Below are 17,409 nucleotides of genomic sequence, written 5' to 3' on the forward strand. Positions count from 1 at the left end.
AGCTCCATTCAGGCTACTCTGCAGTCCACCAGAATGATCTTCAACATTCCCGGGACAGATTTTTCTCTCACCTAAAATGAGCCAAGAGCCTAATTAGTGCCTTATTTCACTTTTAGGTCAAAACCTTTTTACTTTTTTCCTTTTGACAGTCCTGGGGCTTGAACTCTGGACCTAGTATGTTCTCTGAGCTTTTGTGCTCAAAGCTAGTGATCTACCACTTGAATCACAGCTCCACTTCTGCCTGTTTTGGTGGTTAATTAAAAATAAGAGGGCTGGGAATATAGCCTAGTGGCAAGCGTGCTTGACTTGTATACATGAAACCCTGGGTTCGATTCCTCAGCACCACATATATAGAAAATGGCCAGAAGTAGCGCTGTGGCTCAAGTGGCAGAGTGCTAGCCTTGAGCAAAAAGAAGCCAGGGACAGTGCTCAGGCCCTGAGTTCAAGGCCCAGGACTGGCAAAAATAAATAAATAAATAGATAGCTAGATAAAATAAAAGTCTCACTGGGTGTTGGTGGCTCAAGCTTGTAAAACTAGCTACTCAGGAGCCTGAGATCTGAGAATCATAGTTCAAAGCCAGTCCAGGCAGGAAAGGCCATGAGACTCTTATCTCCAATAAACTACTCAGAAAAAGCCAGAAATGACAGTGTGGCTCAAGTAGCAGATTGCTAGCCTTGAACAAAAGAAGCTCAGGGACAGTGTCCAGGCCCAGAGTTCAAGACCCAGGACTGGCCAAAAAAGAAAAAAGTCTCATCAACTTTCTTGCCTGGACTGGCTTCAAACAGAGATCCTCAGATTCCAGCCTTCTTAGTAGCTAGGACTATAGGCATGAGCCACTGATGTTAGGCCAAAACTTTTGGAAAAGTATTTTAACTACCTTTGGGATTATTTTTCCTCCATAAAAATAATTTCCAAAAATCCCTAAAAGCCACTTTTGAGTCATGTTTTCCCATGTTTATGAGCCAGTTGTTAAAAACCAAAAGAAAATCAAGTAGCAAAGAACTGAGATAGGCAGATCATATGCTTCAATGAAGTACCAGTCAGAAACCTTGGCCAAGAAGCCATGTCTAAGAATCCTGGGAGAAGGATGAGCTAAAGAGGCAGGAGCAGATGGCTGCTGGCAGTGCCCCAGCCTGCTGGGGACTGAACTTCTAGAGGCAAGGCTATCTGGAAGGCTGGTACACAAGTCCCTTTAATCTGACTGAATAGAGCCAAAGGGAACCCACAGCTCTTCCTAAAAGTGAAGGCGTTTATGTCTAGGACGAAATGGAACTCTCCTTGGGCAAAAGATGTGCTAATGTATACAAAGCAAGAAACCACATGGCAACTCCTGGCAGTAAACAGAGCAAAACCAGAGCCAGCATATCCATGCAAACCGTGGCATGGTTCTTGACAAATTCCAAAGCAACCTTCCTGCTTAGGCTTATAGACAAAGAATCCTGTGATGAAGCCCTTGAGGGCTTAAACAAAAACAAACAAACAAAAAATGGAGATCAAAGTGGACTCAATAGGACACACACACACACACACACACACACACACACACACACACACACACACACCAAAAAAGCCTTCTTTCAGGGTATTCAGATACGGGTATTAGAACTGGGGAAGGGATCCTGTGGTTGTCCCCATACTATCACTGTATCTCACCTGAGTACCCTGGATACTGTATATACTGGTATTAGAACTGGGGAGGGGAATCAAAATCAAGAGACAAAGCATAAAAAGACAAACGACTCCAAAAGCAATACTTACAAAAACATTTGGTGTAAACTAACTGAACAACTCATGGGGGGAGAGGGGAGGAGGGAGGGGGGAGGAGGAGGAGGAGGGAAAACGAAGGAGGAGGTAACAAGTTGTACAAGAAATGTACCCACTGCCTTATGTATGAAACTGTAACCCCTCTGTACAGCACTTTGACAATAAATAATCCTTCAGAAAAAAAAAAAAACGAACTGGGGAAGGGAAAGGGAATATCAAAATTAAGAGACAAAGGACAGGGCTGGGGATATGGCCTACTGGCAAGAGTGCCTGCCTTATATACATGAGGCCCTGGGTTCGATTCCCCAGCACCACATATACAGAAAATGGCCAGAAGTGGCGCTGTGGCTCAAGTGGTAGAGTGCTAGCCTTGAGCAAAAAGAAGCCAGGGACAGTGCTCAGGCCCCGAGTCCAAGCCCCAGGACTGGCAAAAAAAAAAAAGAGACAAAGGACAAAAAGACAAACCATTCCGAAAGCAATACTTACAAAACCATTTGGTGTAAACCAACTGCACAACTCTTGGGGGGAGAGGGACAAGGGGAGGGTGAGGAAATGAGAGAGGAGGTAACGAGTTGAACAAAAAATGTACTCACTGCCTTACCCATGAATCTGTAACCCTCTGTACCACACTTTGACAATAAATAAAAAAGATTTTTAAAAGCCTTCTTTCCCAAGCCTTTCAACAGCCAGGTCTGTGCCCCTTTCCACACAGAGGGTCTGTTCCAATTCCTGTCACATGGAGATCTTGGGGAACTGAAATTCTGTCCCCAAACTGAGCCTGCTCTGGGTCCTTTGTAAAGCTGTTTGAGCAAGTGCTGTGAAAAGTTTAAATGTACAGTCTTCTTAAAGCACTGGCTGGCATAGAAAATATCACCTTCCTAGCTGCTGGGACTCTGAATTTATAGACATTCAGTTTCACTCTCCTCAAATGGAACAGAAAGGGAAAAGTCTATATTTGTTTTGCCTTGTTCAAGCTCCAAAGGGGAAAAATGCTTGGGAAGCTAAGGCTTCTGCTTCTTTCTAGATCACTTGAGCCAGTAGTTCCAGACTGACAACACTACAAAAAGGAAGAAACGGAGTAGGGAAGACATAAAAGGAGGGAGGGAGGAATACAGGGGAAAAAAAGGAGAAAAAGCGGGAGGAGGAGGGAGAAAAAGGAAAATAACCCTAGCTTTTTAATGCTTCTTCTAAATTCCAAGTGCAGTGAAGTCTCAGGGCATTTTGATTACATAGCTACATGTGTAAAATGTAAAAAGACCAAAAAAAATGGACCACATCAATCATGAGCCTCTGGGTGTGATGGGATGGGATGGGAAAGGCACACCTTACTTCTGAGGACTCCTTACCAAACATGCACACTTGGATATTTTGGGAAGCTTGGGTGTAGCACAGGAATTTAACTCAGGGCCTTGCACTTGCTAGGCAGGAGCTCTACCATTGGAGCCATGACTCTAGTTCTACACTTGGATCTAAACACAAGAAAATACCACATAAACTCTGAGACACATTCCTTTCAATAAATGGCTGGCAGTCTGGGAGACTAAACAAAAAAGATCAAAGAGACATTCCTGCTGGAAAGAGACTGAAGAAATAATCCAATCCAATGCACTTTATGATTGTGAATGGCAGACCATTCAGTGAAATGACTAGGTCTGTATTTGCATTGGTTAACAGTACTGCACTGATGGTAATTTCCTAATGGGATCAGTGCACTATGATTGTGTAAGCTGTGGACATTTGGGAAAGTTAGGTGGAGGGGATCCAATACTTTGTGATTCTATTGTAGCAATTTCAGTATAACTCTAAAGCTATCTCACTTTTTAAAGGGTTTTTAAAGGCATGAAAGCTATTCTTCTTTGTGCCATGAGCCCTGGGAAGGTGTGTCTTCTGATGACTCCTCTGGAAGCTGGTAGGAGATGAAGCATTTTTGACAGGACCAGGTGGGTAACCACGCCCACCCAATTGCTTACCTTATTCCATTTTCTCTACCACAGATGCTTGTGGTTTTTCCTGAGAGCTGTGACAGGGGTCTGGAGAGGCAGGCAGCCAACATCTTGGTCTACTTCCTGCTGGTGATTCTAAAACACAAATATCCACTGGTATTATGACCTATGGCATTGAGGGGTTTTACTCAGGAGTAGTCATTTTGCTTCCAGCTTTTTTAAAGTCAAATGGCTGAATCTACCAAACCCAGAATTGATCCTGGTACCAGTTAGGCCATTCCACTCCTGAACCTCTGCATCAGCTACAACCTTCTATAATAGGAAGTCAGAAGCCAGGGGATTTGGAAACCTGGGTTCTGGCTGTGGCTATGCCACCAATTCATTGTGCAACCCTGGATCAGACCAGTAATCTTCAAATCAGGCTAGCAGCAACTACGGGGACAGCCAAGGACCTAACCCCTAAAGGGATTATGACTCGGTACATCTGTTCCCTTGTCTGACTCCTCACACCTAGCAAAACATTATCACAGTGACCAGGGCATGAGCTCTCATTCTTGATGTGCCCACCCTCTGCACACAGCATTTGTGGCCCTACATACCATTTGGCTCTGACCCTGTCCTGCTGTGCTTAACAGCAATACCTGCTGGCCAAAGACTGAGGAAGCTGTTGTTCTTTTCCTGGACAAGGTACTTTAGCCTCTTCTTTGCACACTGTAAAGGCTGTAGTTTGTTATATCGACCCTGACAGTAGAAAGACCATGCCCGGGAGGCACTCTTCCCCAGTCCAAGTCTGATAACCAGACATCTGGTCAATAGGTCTGTGTGTTAGTCTATTTCCTATGTGTTTTGTTTTGTTGTGTTGTGTTGTGCATGTGTGCTGGTTCTAGGGCTTGAACTCAGGGCCTTGTGATTGCTCTACCCACTTGTTCAAGGGCAGTACTTTGTTGAGTGATGCCAACAGTCTGACACTGTGAGTTAATTGCAGATGAAATCTCACATACTTTCCTGTTCAGATTGGCAGGTCTCAGCCTCCTGAGTAGCTAGTATTACAGGCAGGAACCACAGGGTCTGTCTTTTGTTTCACTGAAAGATTTATGACTGGGTCACTTACAAAAAGAAAAAAAAGGTTTATTTTGGTTCACAGTTCAGGTCCCAGTGAAAGCCTGCAGCTGACCATGACATTCTGCTGGCAGAGTCTCAAGGTAGTCAGTACTTCACAAGGTAACAGGTGGGGATTGGGGAGTAGAGTCTTTTCTTTCTCCTCTTATAAAACCACCAAGATTCAACCACAGGTGCTCTCTACCTTGATGAACTAATCCTGATCACCTCCCAAAGGCTCCACATCTAAACATGAGCATGGTGAAGTTCCAACCACATTACATGAACCCTCTGAGCGGATACATAAATCACACACAAAGCCCAATAGTCAGGACTGAGTTAACTAACCAGCCACAGCAATGTCCACTGCCGAAGCAGGGGCTGCAGAGGCAATGGCGGTATCCACCGGTTAATTCTTAGGATAAGAAAGCCAACAGAGGTGTCTGGCTTATGTTATCTTCTTGAACCTATAGTGGACTCTTGCTTGTGCTCTTGGACCTACTCTTACCACATACCATTCTGAGCACTTGCAGAGAGATCTTTCAACACTTGGGAGGTTCCACAGCCCCCTTGCTGAAAGCCATGATCCCATGTCTGCTGGTGCTGGCCTCTACCTCCTTTTCTAACCATGCCAGTTGCCCTTCTATTTGCTCATAGTACTATGGTCAGTGCTTACTTCCCAAGTTTTTCATGCATGCCAGCTTTCTCCTGTCTCAGAGCCTTAGCTTCTGCTCTTCCCTGGCTCTGCATGGCGAGGTCCTCTGATCCTTCAGTCCTTAGAGCAGCTGACTCAGACCTTCTGCTATGGTTGGAATATGTGTATGTGTGTTTGTGTTGGTAGTGATAGATCCAGGGGCCTCAGCCATATTTCACAATTGCTAAACAACTGGACTACACTCCCAGCTACACCTCCATGTTGAAATCTTATTCTTACTGTAGTGGTGAGACAGGAGGCCTTTAAGAGGTGATTAGGAGTCTGCTGTGGCAGCACATTCTTGTAATTTCAGCACACAGGAGTCACAGGCAGGAGAAATCTCCAGTTCAAGGCCAATCTGGGGCTACATAGCCAGATGTAAGAGGAATGCATGCCTTTCTCTAGTGAGATCTCACTCTCCCAGGATTAGTTACCACAACTTGCTGTGTTTTGCCTCCACACTTGCTTGCTTTTAAGTTTTTTCTACATGCTATGAAGTAACATAAGGCTCTCACCAAAATACAAGCAAATGCCAGGTGCTATGGTCTTTACAGCCTCCAGAACTGTGAGCCAAAATAAACCTCTTTTCTTCTGAAGTTACCAGTCTCAGGTATTCTGTTCTAGAAATAGAAAGTAGACTAAGTTATTCCTCTTATGAAAAGGCTCCTCATGCAACTCACAGCCTGGCTCTCAGAATCATCTCCTTCCTATAGTACCTATCTTACCCACCAAAGTTATTTTATTTTCCTAACTAGACATAAGTTTATGAGGCCAGAGGTCTTACTCATCTTACTTACTACTGAGTTCTCAGCACTCAGAACAATCTTGCTAAAAATGGGGTACCCAAAGAGCCTCTGGAATAGAAATGAGCTGGGAGAGCTTCTCCAGGAGACCGTGGGGATGGCAAATCAACCTGTGGCTCAAACAGAAGCACCTACTAACAGCAGCAGAGTGATCCCAGATGGGCCCTTTACTGAAGGCTCAGGCCTAGACCAGTGCTGATTCTTTTTACCTGGTGCTATGTACTGATTAGGTGGCTCAGAACATACATTTCTACTTCCTCCCTCCAGGACTGAAATCCAGGTCAGCACACTGAGATATTCAAATGCAGCTGTCCATACCAAAAAAGTCCTTTCAATCCCTGATCAAGTCTCTCAGATTCAACCCTGAGCCTTTTGCATGTTAAATGGGTGTTCCAATTAAGCAATGTCACCCGCTACAACACATAAGCCTCCCCGACTCTGTTGCTCATCTGTCCTTCTCCAAAGAAAACATTAGTAGAGCTGTCAAAATTGCCAGAATTAGGGCTGGGGATATAGCCTAGTGGCAAGAGTGCCTGCCTCGGATACACGAGGCCCTAGGTTCGATTCCCCAGCACCACATATAGAGAAAACGGCCAGAAGTGGCGCTGTGGCTCAAGAGGCAGAGTGCTAGCCTTGAGCGGGAAGAAGCCAGGGACAGTGCTCAGGCCCTGAGTCCAAGGCCCAGGACTGGCCAAAAAAAAAAAAAAAAAAAAAAAAAAAAAATTGCCAGAATTAGAATCCTCAGATCAAGCAGACATTTCACTCCTAGAAGAATGTTGCTTGCCTACCAAAGTCAGGACCAACCACTAAAACCTCCAGCCTATGTTTCTGGTCTGTTCTGGCTACCAGAGTGACTCTCATAAGTTTAAATGATCATCTCCAGCCCAGCCATCTCCCTAAACCCTAGACGTAGGTATACAATTGTCCCTTTGAAAGTTTAATAGGTAGCTTGAATTTAACTTCTCCAACATGAGACTTGGCTAGTTCCAAGTCTAAACCTTCCTTCTTCCATTCTCCGTAGCCCAAGTACTATCAAACTCTACTGACCCCACTATATACCCAGGATCCTCTGCTACCACTATATTCTAAGCTACGGCTTTCAACTAGGATATCCCTGCTCCTACCAATATTTCCATGCAGGCTGCTCATCACAACCTGTGATCCTACACCAAACAAATGTCAGAATGAACACCAAAGTCTGCAAAGATTGCCCAGGACGTCCTTGGTGATCTAGGCCCACCAAGCCTGACCTCATACCCCTCCCTCTCACTGCACCTCTGTCACAGTGGCCTTCTTGCTGCCCTTGGAAGATTCCAGGCCAGCTCCTGCTTCAGAGTATTTGTCCCTCTGTCCCCTCTCCCTGGAACACTCTTCACCCAATATCTTCAGGGTTCATGCTTTCACCTCAGTCCTTGACTCAGAGGTTTGCTTTGACATTTCCTCATTACCCAATCAGTTCCCCCTACCTTTGAGATTTTTCTTTCCATTTCACCTCCTTGTTTCTACTTTTTGTCTTCCTCCTCCTTGGCACTTACCATTATAACATTGTATACATTATACTTATTTATCTTATTTGCTATCTTTCAGTCCCATTAGAATTCAAGCTCTTTAAGAAAGGGTATTTTTGTCAATTTTGTTCACTGATATATCCCAACCTCTAGAACAATATTTGAATTAAGAGTTTTAAGCATCATAGTACCATGATCAGACTTACACTTTAATAAATCTCATGGGGGGGCTGGGGATATAGCCTAGTGGCAAGAGTGCCTGCCTCGGATACACGAGGCCCTAGGTTCGATTCCCCAGCACCACATATACAGAAAATGGCCAGAAGCGGCGCTGTGGCTCAAGTGGCAGAGTGCTAGCCTTGAGCGGGAAGAAGCCAGGGACAGTGCTCAGGCCCTGAGTCCAAGGCCCACGACTGGCCAAAAAAAATAAATAAATAAATCTCATGGGGGGCTGGGGATATAGCCTAGTGGCAAGAGTGCCTGCCTCGGTTACACGAGGCCCTAGGTTCGATTCCCCAGCACCACATATACAGAAAACGGCCAGAAGCGGCGCTGTGGCTCAAGTGGCGGAGTGCTAGCCTTGAGCGGGAAGAAGCCAGGGACAGTGCTCAGGCCCGGAGTCCAAGGCCCAGGACTGGCCAAAAATAAAAATAAAAAATAAAAAATAAAATAAAATAAATCTCATGGGAAATAGTAAACTGAGGGTGTACAGGAGTGGAATCAGGGAGACAGATTAGAAGCTGAGGAGGGACACAGTATACAGCCACCCAGGGTGGGCACCATACAACTTCAATGAAATATGAAAAGTTACTCTGTGAAGATGGACAGAGGAGCTGCTTGCTGACTGTGGAGATAATTAAAATTGGTTAGAGTCTGATTTACTTTAAAGATAAAGCTTATCACCTACAGACAGATCGAATGGGACATATGAAAGAAGAGAGTCTAAGGTGTCTCTTAACAGTTTGGAACTACATGTAAAACATGACATTAGTATAACAGGTGGATTTCAGAGCCTTTCATTCATATATGCCTAATACATTTCAAAAGCTGCCCTTCTATTCCTCACCTGGTCCTATCAAACCTTATCTCATACTAAACTCTCTCTCTCTCTCTCCTCCTTCTCTCTCCTTTCACACATTCTACTTTTTCTCCCTATACAACCCAGGATGGTCTCCAAGCCACTGCCTCCACCTTCCGAGTTCCTGAATTCCAGGTGTGTTCCCTATTCCACAAGTAGTATGTCTCCTGATTCCCATGCCTTATGCATCCTCTTCCAAATCTCATTTCTGCTTCTAAGATCTAACTGGTACAAATAACTCCTCGTTCAAGCTTTTTCTAATTTCATATTTTAAATAAAAGTCAACTTTCACCCCGGAGTACTTGATGACATTGGGGGTATTTCTGGTGGCTATTCACCCAAGCTCTACCAATCTCCCCAACACTGGAGCACCGCGCGGACAGACCGTCGTTGTGAAGCTCCGCCTTCTCTCTAGGGACGTGCGCTGAGCGAACTCGAGGGCTGCACTAACTTGCAGGCCCGGCTCCCTGGCCTGCCAGGCGTGCGTGTCTGTGCACGCCGGGTCTCGGTGGGCAGGACGCAGGGCCGCGCCATACTGAGCCTGACATGAGAGGGCCTGCCGGGAATCCGCGCCTCGGAGCAGGAACCCCGGGGTCAGACGGTGATTCTGCACCGGCTGATGATGAGCAGGCTTTGGCTGACTGGATGGAAAAACTCGCGCGCGTCCGACGACGCCCCCCGCGGCGGCGTCCGCGCGCGGCCTAGTGGCGACCCGCGCGCTGCAAAGCGCGAGGACAGCGCGGGGCTCCATCCGGGTGCTGGGGCCCACGCGCTCTCGGCGCGCCCCGGCACGCAAGCATAGCTGGGAGGGAGGGGACTGGGGGAAGCAGACGTCCAAGAGGCGCAGGCGCCACTCCGTTCCTCACCGCAGGAGGGCGGGCGCCGCGGGGGCTCGGCCAAGGCTGCGCTCCCATTGGCTGAGGCGGCACCACCAGACAAAACCCCACTGTCCTCGCCGCCGCGCCGCCGTGGCGACCGGCCGGGCCCAGCTCGGGCCCACCACCAGGCCCGCCATCCCCTCGCGTACTCCCGTGTCCTCCACACCCGACCAGGTCCTCCCACTCCGCCGCCGCTAGCTGGGCTCGTATTCCAGCTGCTGGACCCGCGGCCTGACCGCTGTCCAGCATCCTTTCCCGACCGCAGCCGGCGGGGAGGAGGCATTTCCCCGCATCCCAACCCCCTCCGCCTCCCGCAACAGAGCACTGCGGAGAACGCGCGGGGAGGAGGAGCAGGCTGCGGGGCAAGGTCTAGGAAGATGGGTAACGAAGGGAGCAGGGCCTGGGGAGGGACACTGGAAAGCAGCACTACTGGTTTCCAGCCCGGGTCATCCGGGGACGATGAGGTGACCTTGGGCCGATCCCCTCCTTTCTTGGGACAAATCGAGTCACCCCGGAACGGTGAGTCCCGGGGATGACACCTGGGAGTCGCCCGGTAGGGAGCTCAACCTGGGGCCTCTTGCGGAGCACTTGATTCCGGAGGATCTACCACCCCCACTCCGACCTTGCTCCCACAGGTGCGAACGGAGGAGCCCGGAGGGGAGAAAACCACCGGGGGCTGAGACATATCGGCTCCAAAATACCTCCATCTTTCCGTTCTGGCTCCGCCGCGGCCCCAGGGCTGGCCTGCGGGGCAAGATGCCCCTTCCCCACCTATGTCCCTGAAACCTGGCTCCGTGGCCGCCCGGAGCCACACCAAACTACGCCAAGGGCGTTGGCGCATCCCACTCGAGCTCAGAGAAGCGGACCACCCTCCTCTTACCCCAACTAGATGGGCAGGGGCTCGGCTGCGGGGGAGGGCGGGGGGCTCTGCTGGCGCGACAGCCTTCACCCGGCACTGCTCCGGTGCTTGCGCTCCAGGCCGGGCGTGGGGGCGATGCTTTGCAGTTTCCTCCTCGAATCCCCCACCGCGGCCCCTCAGCCCGCGCGTCCTCCCGCGTCTAACACCCGGATGCGCCCACACGCTTCGGTGTGCGCGCCGGGGCTGCGCCGGGCGGGGCCCGACGGCCGGCGGCGTGGAGGCGGGGAGAGCTCCCGGGCCGCCCCCTGCTCCCTGAGGCGCCCGGCCTGGCGCTGTTCCCGCGGAGGGCTCCCCCCAAAACCGCTCGGCACCTCCCCGGAGGCTGACTCACGCCAGACCACCAGTCCGAGTCCAAGTGGGACGCCGTTTTCCCGCTGCCACCTCCCTCCGAGACTGGGGTGGGGCCGAGGCAGGGTTCCGGCGCCCGGCAGCCCCGAGCAGGTGCAGCTCCAGGAAATGAGGCTCGCGGGCCCTTTGCGTTTGCTGCCTCGAGTTCCTCAAGGTCGGCTGCTTGGAGGGAGGATTTTTAAATATATTTTAATCAGGTGAATTTCATTTATTAAAAATTTCCTCCTATGAGTCTTTTTGTTTGTTTGTTTGTCTAAGTCATAATCAGCCTGGAGCCTGATATTGGCTCACGCCTGTAATCCTCGCTACTGAGATCTGAGGACGGAGGTTCAAAGTCAGCCCAGACAGCAAAGTTCAAGAGGCTCTTATCTCCAGTTAATCGCCAGAAAGACAGAAGTGGAGCTGTGGCTCAAGCGGTAGAGCACTAGCCATGGGCAAAAAAAGCTCAGGGACAGCTCACAGATCCTGAGTTCAAGCCCCCGGTTCAAGTACCCGCCACCCCCCCCCCGCAAAAAAAAAAAAAAAGCCAGAATAGTGGCGCTCTCCCGACTACTTCGAATAGAAGTCTGTGGACAATCGGCCTTTCATCCCACCTCACCACTCCAAGCCACCCATTTCCTGGTTGAGAAACCTGCTGAGCAGAATAAAGTTATCAGAGCCAATTCGTGGCAAAGGTATATTTAGATAATTGCAAAAGGAAGGAATGGAAAGGAACTAAGTAGATTAAGAATGCAAAGAAGTGGGCAGGGGGTATTAAACCTGTTGCTTCTTGAGGGTTAAGGCTGTTTTCCTCTTTATGCCCAACTCCTAGCAGCTAGGGCTTTGAAAACTAGGATTATGAAAGGAGTTTGCTCTTGGTTCTGTACCTATTTCACAGTCTCAACCCGGAGTAGACGGGTCAGAACACTCTGCCTCTATATTGTTACATATTAATAGGGATACATAACTATTGAACCTCCAGGTTGCATTTTGAGAATTATGCATGGCAAGAATAGCAATTCGAGGAAGAATTAATCTTTCCACATAGAAAACCAAAAACAGGTAGCTCCTCTTTGAACTGGGAATTTAGTGGAGGTATAGTTCTATTTATTGAAGACAAAGGACAATTGACTTCATTGAGGTTCTAGCAGACACCCTCAGTGGCCAACTTCACATCCCAGCTTTGCTATGGAACCAGCTAAATTCAAGAGTAACTAAAGCACCTTATTTCAGCTGAACCTGCACCCCCCAGCTGAGAGTTTCTCTGCCACTGCCCTCCCCTCCATCACTGCAGCAACGGACTGAGTAAATCGGGAGTAAACCCTAGAAGCTCAAGGGAGCCAACACCTCTAGAAATGACCTCTGATCAATAGCAGTCCCAAGTGGTAGACAAAGCAACCAATCTTCCATTCTTTTTTTTTTTTTTTTTGCCAGTCCTGGGCCTTGGACTCAGGGCCTGAGTACTGCCCCTGGCTTCTTTTTTTTCTATATATGTGGTGCTGGGGAATCGAACCCAGGTCTTCATGTATACAAGTCAAGCACTCTTGCCACTAGGCCATATTCCCAGCCCAGTCTTCCATTCTTCTGACCAGCAATTTTGAGATGGTTTTCTGTACACTTGCTTTAAGCAATGGTACCAGGGGGCCCATGGTAGGGTCCAATACTCTTGGATTGCCTCTCTTGTTCCCTCCTTCTCCATTTGACTCCAGCCCTCCACTCTTATTCGCTGGGATTTATTATGCAGCTTTGAAATTTTTGGCTGTGAGTGATGTTTTTGCTGTGCCCAGAACATGAGTGGAATCCCCCTTCACAAAAGAATATTCTGTCCAACTTTATCACACCGTATATGTGAGTTGTTGACCTCATCTATGGAATTCCAAATCACATAAGCCCCCAAGATTCTGGCACACCCTTTGAGAGATAAGGGCTACTCTGGTAGGACTGACCCACCATAACCCTTACTTCCCTCTAGCAGCAGGGCCTATGCAGGTCTTCAGGGATCTGTGAAGTGTGGACCAAGCCATCTTTTCTGAGAGCCTCCTACAGACAAGCATACCTCTTGCTGATTAAACTTTATACCCACAGCCTACTTCAATACTGAGCAACTGGACTTTGGTAATTGGGTTCTAAATAAAACTGGAACTCACTATGTGGTTAATGTACATTGTCTACCAAGTGTATTCCCAGTGAGATTAGTTCTCATTTTTTGCTCCGCCTTTAGATCTGATAGAAAAGAAGAAAAGGAAACCTCTCATTTGACAATAAACCCAGTGATTCATGGAAACATTTTCATCATCATCTTATTTTAAGCCTATGAAACACATTAATTCCCAGAATAACTGACCTGTATACAAGCCCTGGCTCCCATACCCAACAGAAAGGGCATCCTGAAGGGTGGGGACCAGTGAGAGTCAGACAAAACTGTTCTCAGCTCCACCTCCGATTGCTTTTTTCCCCCTAGGTTCTTTCTGTAGACTTTGGAACTGGGGAAACTACTGTAAAGTTAAACACAGGAACCAGAGCCTGGGAAGCAGGTCACTGCCATCAAGGTATGTGCCAAGATTCTGTCTGCTTTCCCCTGCTGCTACTCCACCAGTTATGTCTCAGGTCAGGCACTTTTCACCTCCACATGCAGAGGACACTGTTGCAAGTAGGCAAGGGAAGTGTGCATAATATAAATCAGTGACCAGAAAAAAGTTCCCTAAGTGTAGTCAGAGTTCTGACAGGGACTCAAGAGAGGATTCATAGAAGATGATACATCCTAAGAGGTCTCAGTCAGAGCTTCTCCAGCTCAAGTAAATCATTTCCTCACTTTCTAGGGCCCACCTCCACACCTACTAGATCTGGTCCAGCCCCACCCCATAGAGCTATTCCTGCCCACCAAGAATGCCTCTGGTCTTTGCTGGTAGTGTGGAGTATGGAATCTGATCTTGTAGATTAAACCTTGCCACCTCCTAATCCTCGAAGGGCCAAGTGTGGGAAGCTCACGTCTGGGGACAGAGAACAACAATGCCATCCTCTATACCCAAATCACAGGTTTTCTATGCTTTAGTGCAAAGTATCAAGGACCTTTTTCCATAATTGACAATGAAGGGAAAGAAGCCTAGTGATTATTTCTGTACTGCCTCTAAAAACTCTGAGCAGCTGTCTGTCTTAACGTGACCATAATACTGAATTCTGCAGCTGAATGAGAACTGGAGAGGCTACCTCCCTGCAGGGAACAAGCTAGTGAAACAAATGCCTGCCGAAGGGAAAAGGAGCAGGAGCAGGCCAGGCACAATGCTCTTCCACCTTTTCTGTCTCTAAACCCAGATTCTAACATATTTCATTAAAATCTTGTGGCTCAAGTGGTATAGTGCCAGCCTTGAAGAAAAAAGCTCAGCAACAGAGCCCTGCCTCAGTTTAAGACCCAGGACTGGCACAAGAGAAAGAGGAAAGAAAGAAAGGAAGGAAGAAGAAGGAGGAAGAAGAAGGAAGTAGAGGAAGAAAGAAGAAAAGGAAGGAAGGGCGGGAGGAAGGGAGAGAGAAAGAGACTGAGAAAGAAAAAGAAGAAAGAGGAAGAAAGGGAGGAAGGAGGGAAGGAAGGGAAGGGAGGGAGGGAGGGAGGGAGGGAGGGAGGGAGGGAAGGGAAGGGAAGGCAGGAAGAAAGGAAGGAAGGAAAGAAGGAAGGGAGAAAAGATTATAGGTGTGTATCATCACACCCAGCTTTACTGGGGTCTTTGAAGAGAAACAAGTGCGAAAAGATAAGAAAATAAAAACAATTGTCTTCTTCCTCTGACTGGTCCACCATAACCAAGGCAATATATAAACTTCTTTCTTTGTCATTCAGTTTGCGTTGACCAAAACCTTACTATATCCTAAGCATTATGCTATGTTTTTGGGGATACAATAATAAATCATCAAGGAGTACCTGCTTTCTTTCTTTCTCTATTTCCTTCCTTCTTTCTCTCTCTTACTTTTCCTTCCTTTCTTTTTTTCTTCCTTCTTTCCTTCTTTCCTTCCTTCCTTCCTTCTTTCTTTCTTTCCTTCCTTTCTTCCTTCCTTTCCTTTCTGGGGTATAAACTCAGAACCTGGAGATTGCTCAGGTGACATTCTACCACTCGAGCTACACCTCCATCCCTGTTTTTGTTGGTTATTTTGGAGATGGAGTCTCACATACTTTCTGCCTGAGTTGTCTTTGGGTCCTCTGTATCTCAGTCTCTGGAGTAGCTAAGATTACATGCATGAGCCACTGGCACCCAGATTCCTGTTTTATTTAATATTTTAGCAATTGATAATTGATCACTAATAACTAATCAGTATGCCAGAGGTGTTCTATGCCTTATTTCACTTAATCTTGAGAGCATAAACAAATATCTCCCAAGATATTTTTCATTTCAGAGCTGAGGACATCATAGGCTAGAGAGATCAAATAACTGAAGCACAGAAGCACAGCCAGGAAGCAGCAAAGACACATTTGACCAAGTCTGTTTTACTCCAATGACTGTTTTAAACACATCACCAAATGTCCTAGGTTCTTCCTTTGAACACACACACACACACACACACACACACACACACACACACGTTTAAGTGTTTTACTCTTTGTTTAGTGCTAGGTTCTATGCAACCATTTAAACACACACATTCTCTCTCTCTTTCTCTCTTTTTTATTTTTTTGTGCCAGTCTGAGGGCTTGAACTCGGGGCCTGGGCACTGTCCCTGAGTTTTTCTGCTCAAGGCTAGCACTCTACCACTTGAGTCTTGCTATGTAGCCTAGGATGGCCTCCAACTCCATATCTGCCTCAACTTCCCAAGTACTGAGATTCTAAGTACTGCCATATCATATAAACTTGGAATGATAAAAATTATAGAACATGATTCTCTGTGCTTAAGTCTGATTTAATTTTCTGAACCTCAAATTCTATTTCTCAAGGAATCTTTAATATATTACAATAAAAATTCTTTTTTAAATTAAGGGATGAAAGCATATGCTTATTCCACACCCTCCTTAAAATACATATTTTTCTTTTTGATTATTATTAACAGGGATATAACCTAACTTTTTTTTTCAAAAATACAATAAATCAAGTCGAAAAACCACTATCTCTCTGTTTTGGGATTGCCTGGAGTGCGTTCCAAAGGCCTATTCACTCCCCCCACCCCCAGCCCCATCCTGTCCCCTAGACTTTACCCAAGGCCTGAGGCATTTCCTTCTCTGCCAGCTCTCAGGCCAGCCTCTCACCTTGAGGGTGCAGCACACTCCCACGGCACTGTTATCACCCAGGATCCTCTTCAAGAAAGTGACTGGCCAGATGTGCTGGTGGAATCCTCTTACTCCTCAGTTAACAGGTGCAAGGTAAGTCTGAGACACCACTCCAGACTCCTGCGGATCCTTCCACAACCGGAAGGGAAGTTCCCACACACATGCAGTAAGTAAAGCCACCTAATAATAAAACACAGTATTAGGAGCTCTGGACATATGTTTATATGTTTGTCATAGAACAGGCAAAGTTCAGCTTTGTTACTGTTTGTTTTAAGCTTAAACTGTCTGTGAGTTTTACCCTTGGTTTGTCAGAGGGTCAAGGGTAGATGGTGACTGCTTAGAGACACATATCAAAGTAAATAAAATGATGCCAAAGGACAGCTCCAGCTCACTCCATCCTCACTTGCCCTGCCAGCCATGTGACAGACATCAATCAGCACAGGAACTGGCCTGAAAAGAGTGAGAAACATCTAGAGTGCTCTGAGCTTGACCCAGAACCAGGAGCCAAGAAAGACTTCAAAAATTGCTTTGTACTGAGTCTCTTGAAAAGGGGTGGGGACTGGGGAAAATTTGTACCTTAAGTGTTATAGAAGAGGAGAGAACGAATATGTCTGAAACTCAGACCATCCCCTAGGCCATCTGTCAGTGTTACCACACTCTTGACTAAGTCAGAGGAATATTACAACAGCCCACGTCAGGCAGGATTATTAATGAAGCTTTGAATTACCTCACCAGATGAAGAATGGTTACAGCTGAAATGCTTGCTGAGGACAAAAAGTACAGAGCAGGTAGTAGAAGGAGGTGATTATAAATGCCAGCCATGATCATGTGACCATCCACAAAAACAAATACCATGTTGATGTCATGGTATTTCTTCCTTGTTTCATTATGAGTGTGTGTGTGTGTGTGTGTGTGTGTGCGCGCGTGCGTGTGTGTAGTAACTACCTCTGGTTTTTTGCACATTTTATTCTATTACTATGTAATAAAACACATGGGCTGACTTTGTCTCATGATATAGAAATATCGTTGACTTTATATCATGGTACAATATGGAAGTTTCAGAATTTCAGAAAGTAGAGTAAGCCAGGTGCTTGTGGCTCACCCTTGTAATCCTAGCTACTCAGGAGGCTTAGATCTGAGGATTCAATTCA

General features: G+C 47.0%; 1 protein-coding gene across 2 annotated transcripts in view; it reads right to left on the minus strand.

Annotated features, from left to right (window-relative positions):
- Bdh1 (3-hydroxybutyrate dehydrogenase 1) overlaps window positions 1-16,426 on the minus strand; it is a 39,324-nt gene extending 22,898 nt beyond the window's left edge. Inside the window, exons 1-3 of one of the 2 annotated variants that reach the window (XM_048346902.1) lie at window positions 16,241-16,426; window positions 6,338-6,343; window positions 3,736-3,848 (exon numbers count right to left, since the gene is read on the minus strand). In XM_048346902.1, coding sequence (XP_048202859.1) covers window positions 3,736-3,818 — 83 coding nt within the window. In that variant the 5' untranslated portion in view covers window positions 3,819-3,848; window positions 6,338-6,343; window positions 16,241-16,426. Of the gene's footprint in view, window positions 1-3,735; window positions 3,849-6,337; window positions 6,344-10,647; window positions 10,709-16,240 lie in introns of those variants that run through there. The other variant, XM_048346901.1, reaches the window with a different exon arrangement.
- Window positions 16,427-17,409: the final 983 nt, after the last annotated feature.

The sequence above is a fragment of the Perognathus longimembris genome, chromosome 5, assembly GCF_023159225.1.
Source record: "Perognathus longimembris pacificus isolate PPM17 chromosome 5, ASM2315922v1, whole genome shotgun sequence".
NCBI classification, from domain to species: domain Eukaryota; kingdom Metazoa; phylum Chordata; class Mammalia; order Rodentia; family Heteromyidae; genus Perognathus; species Perognathus longimembris.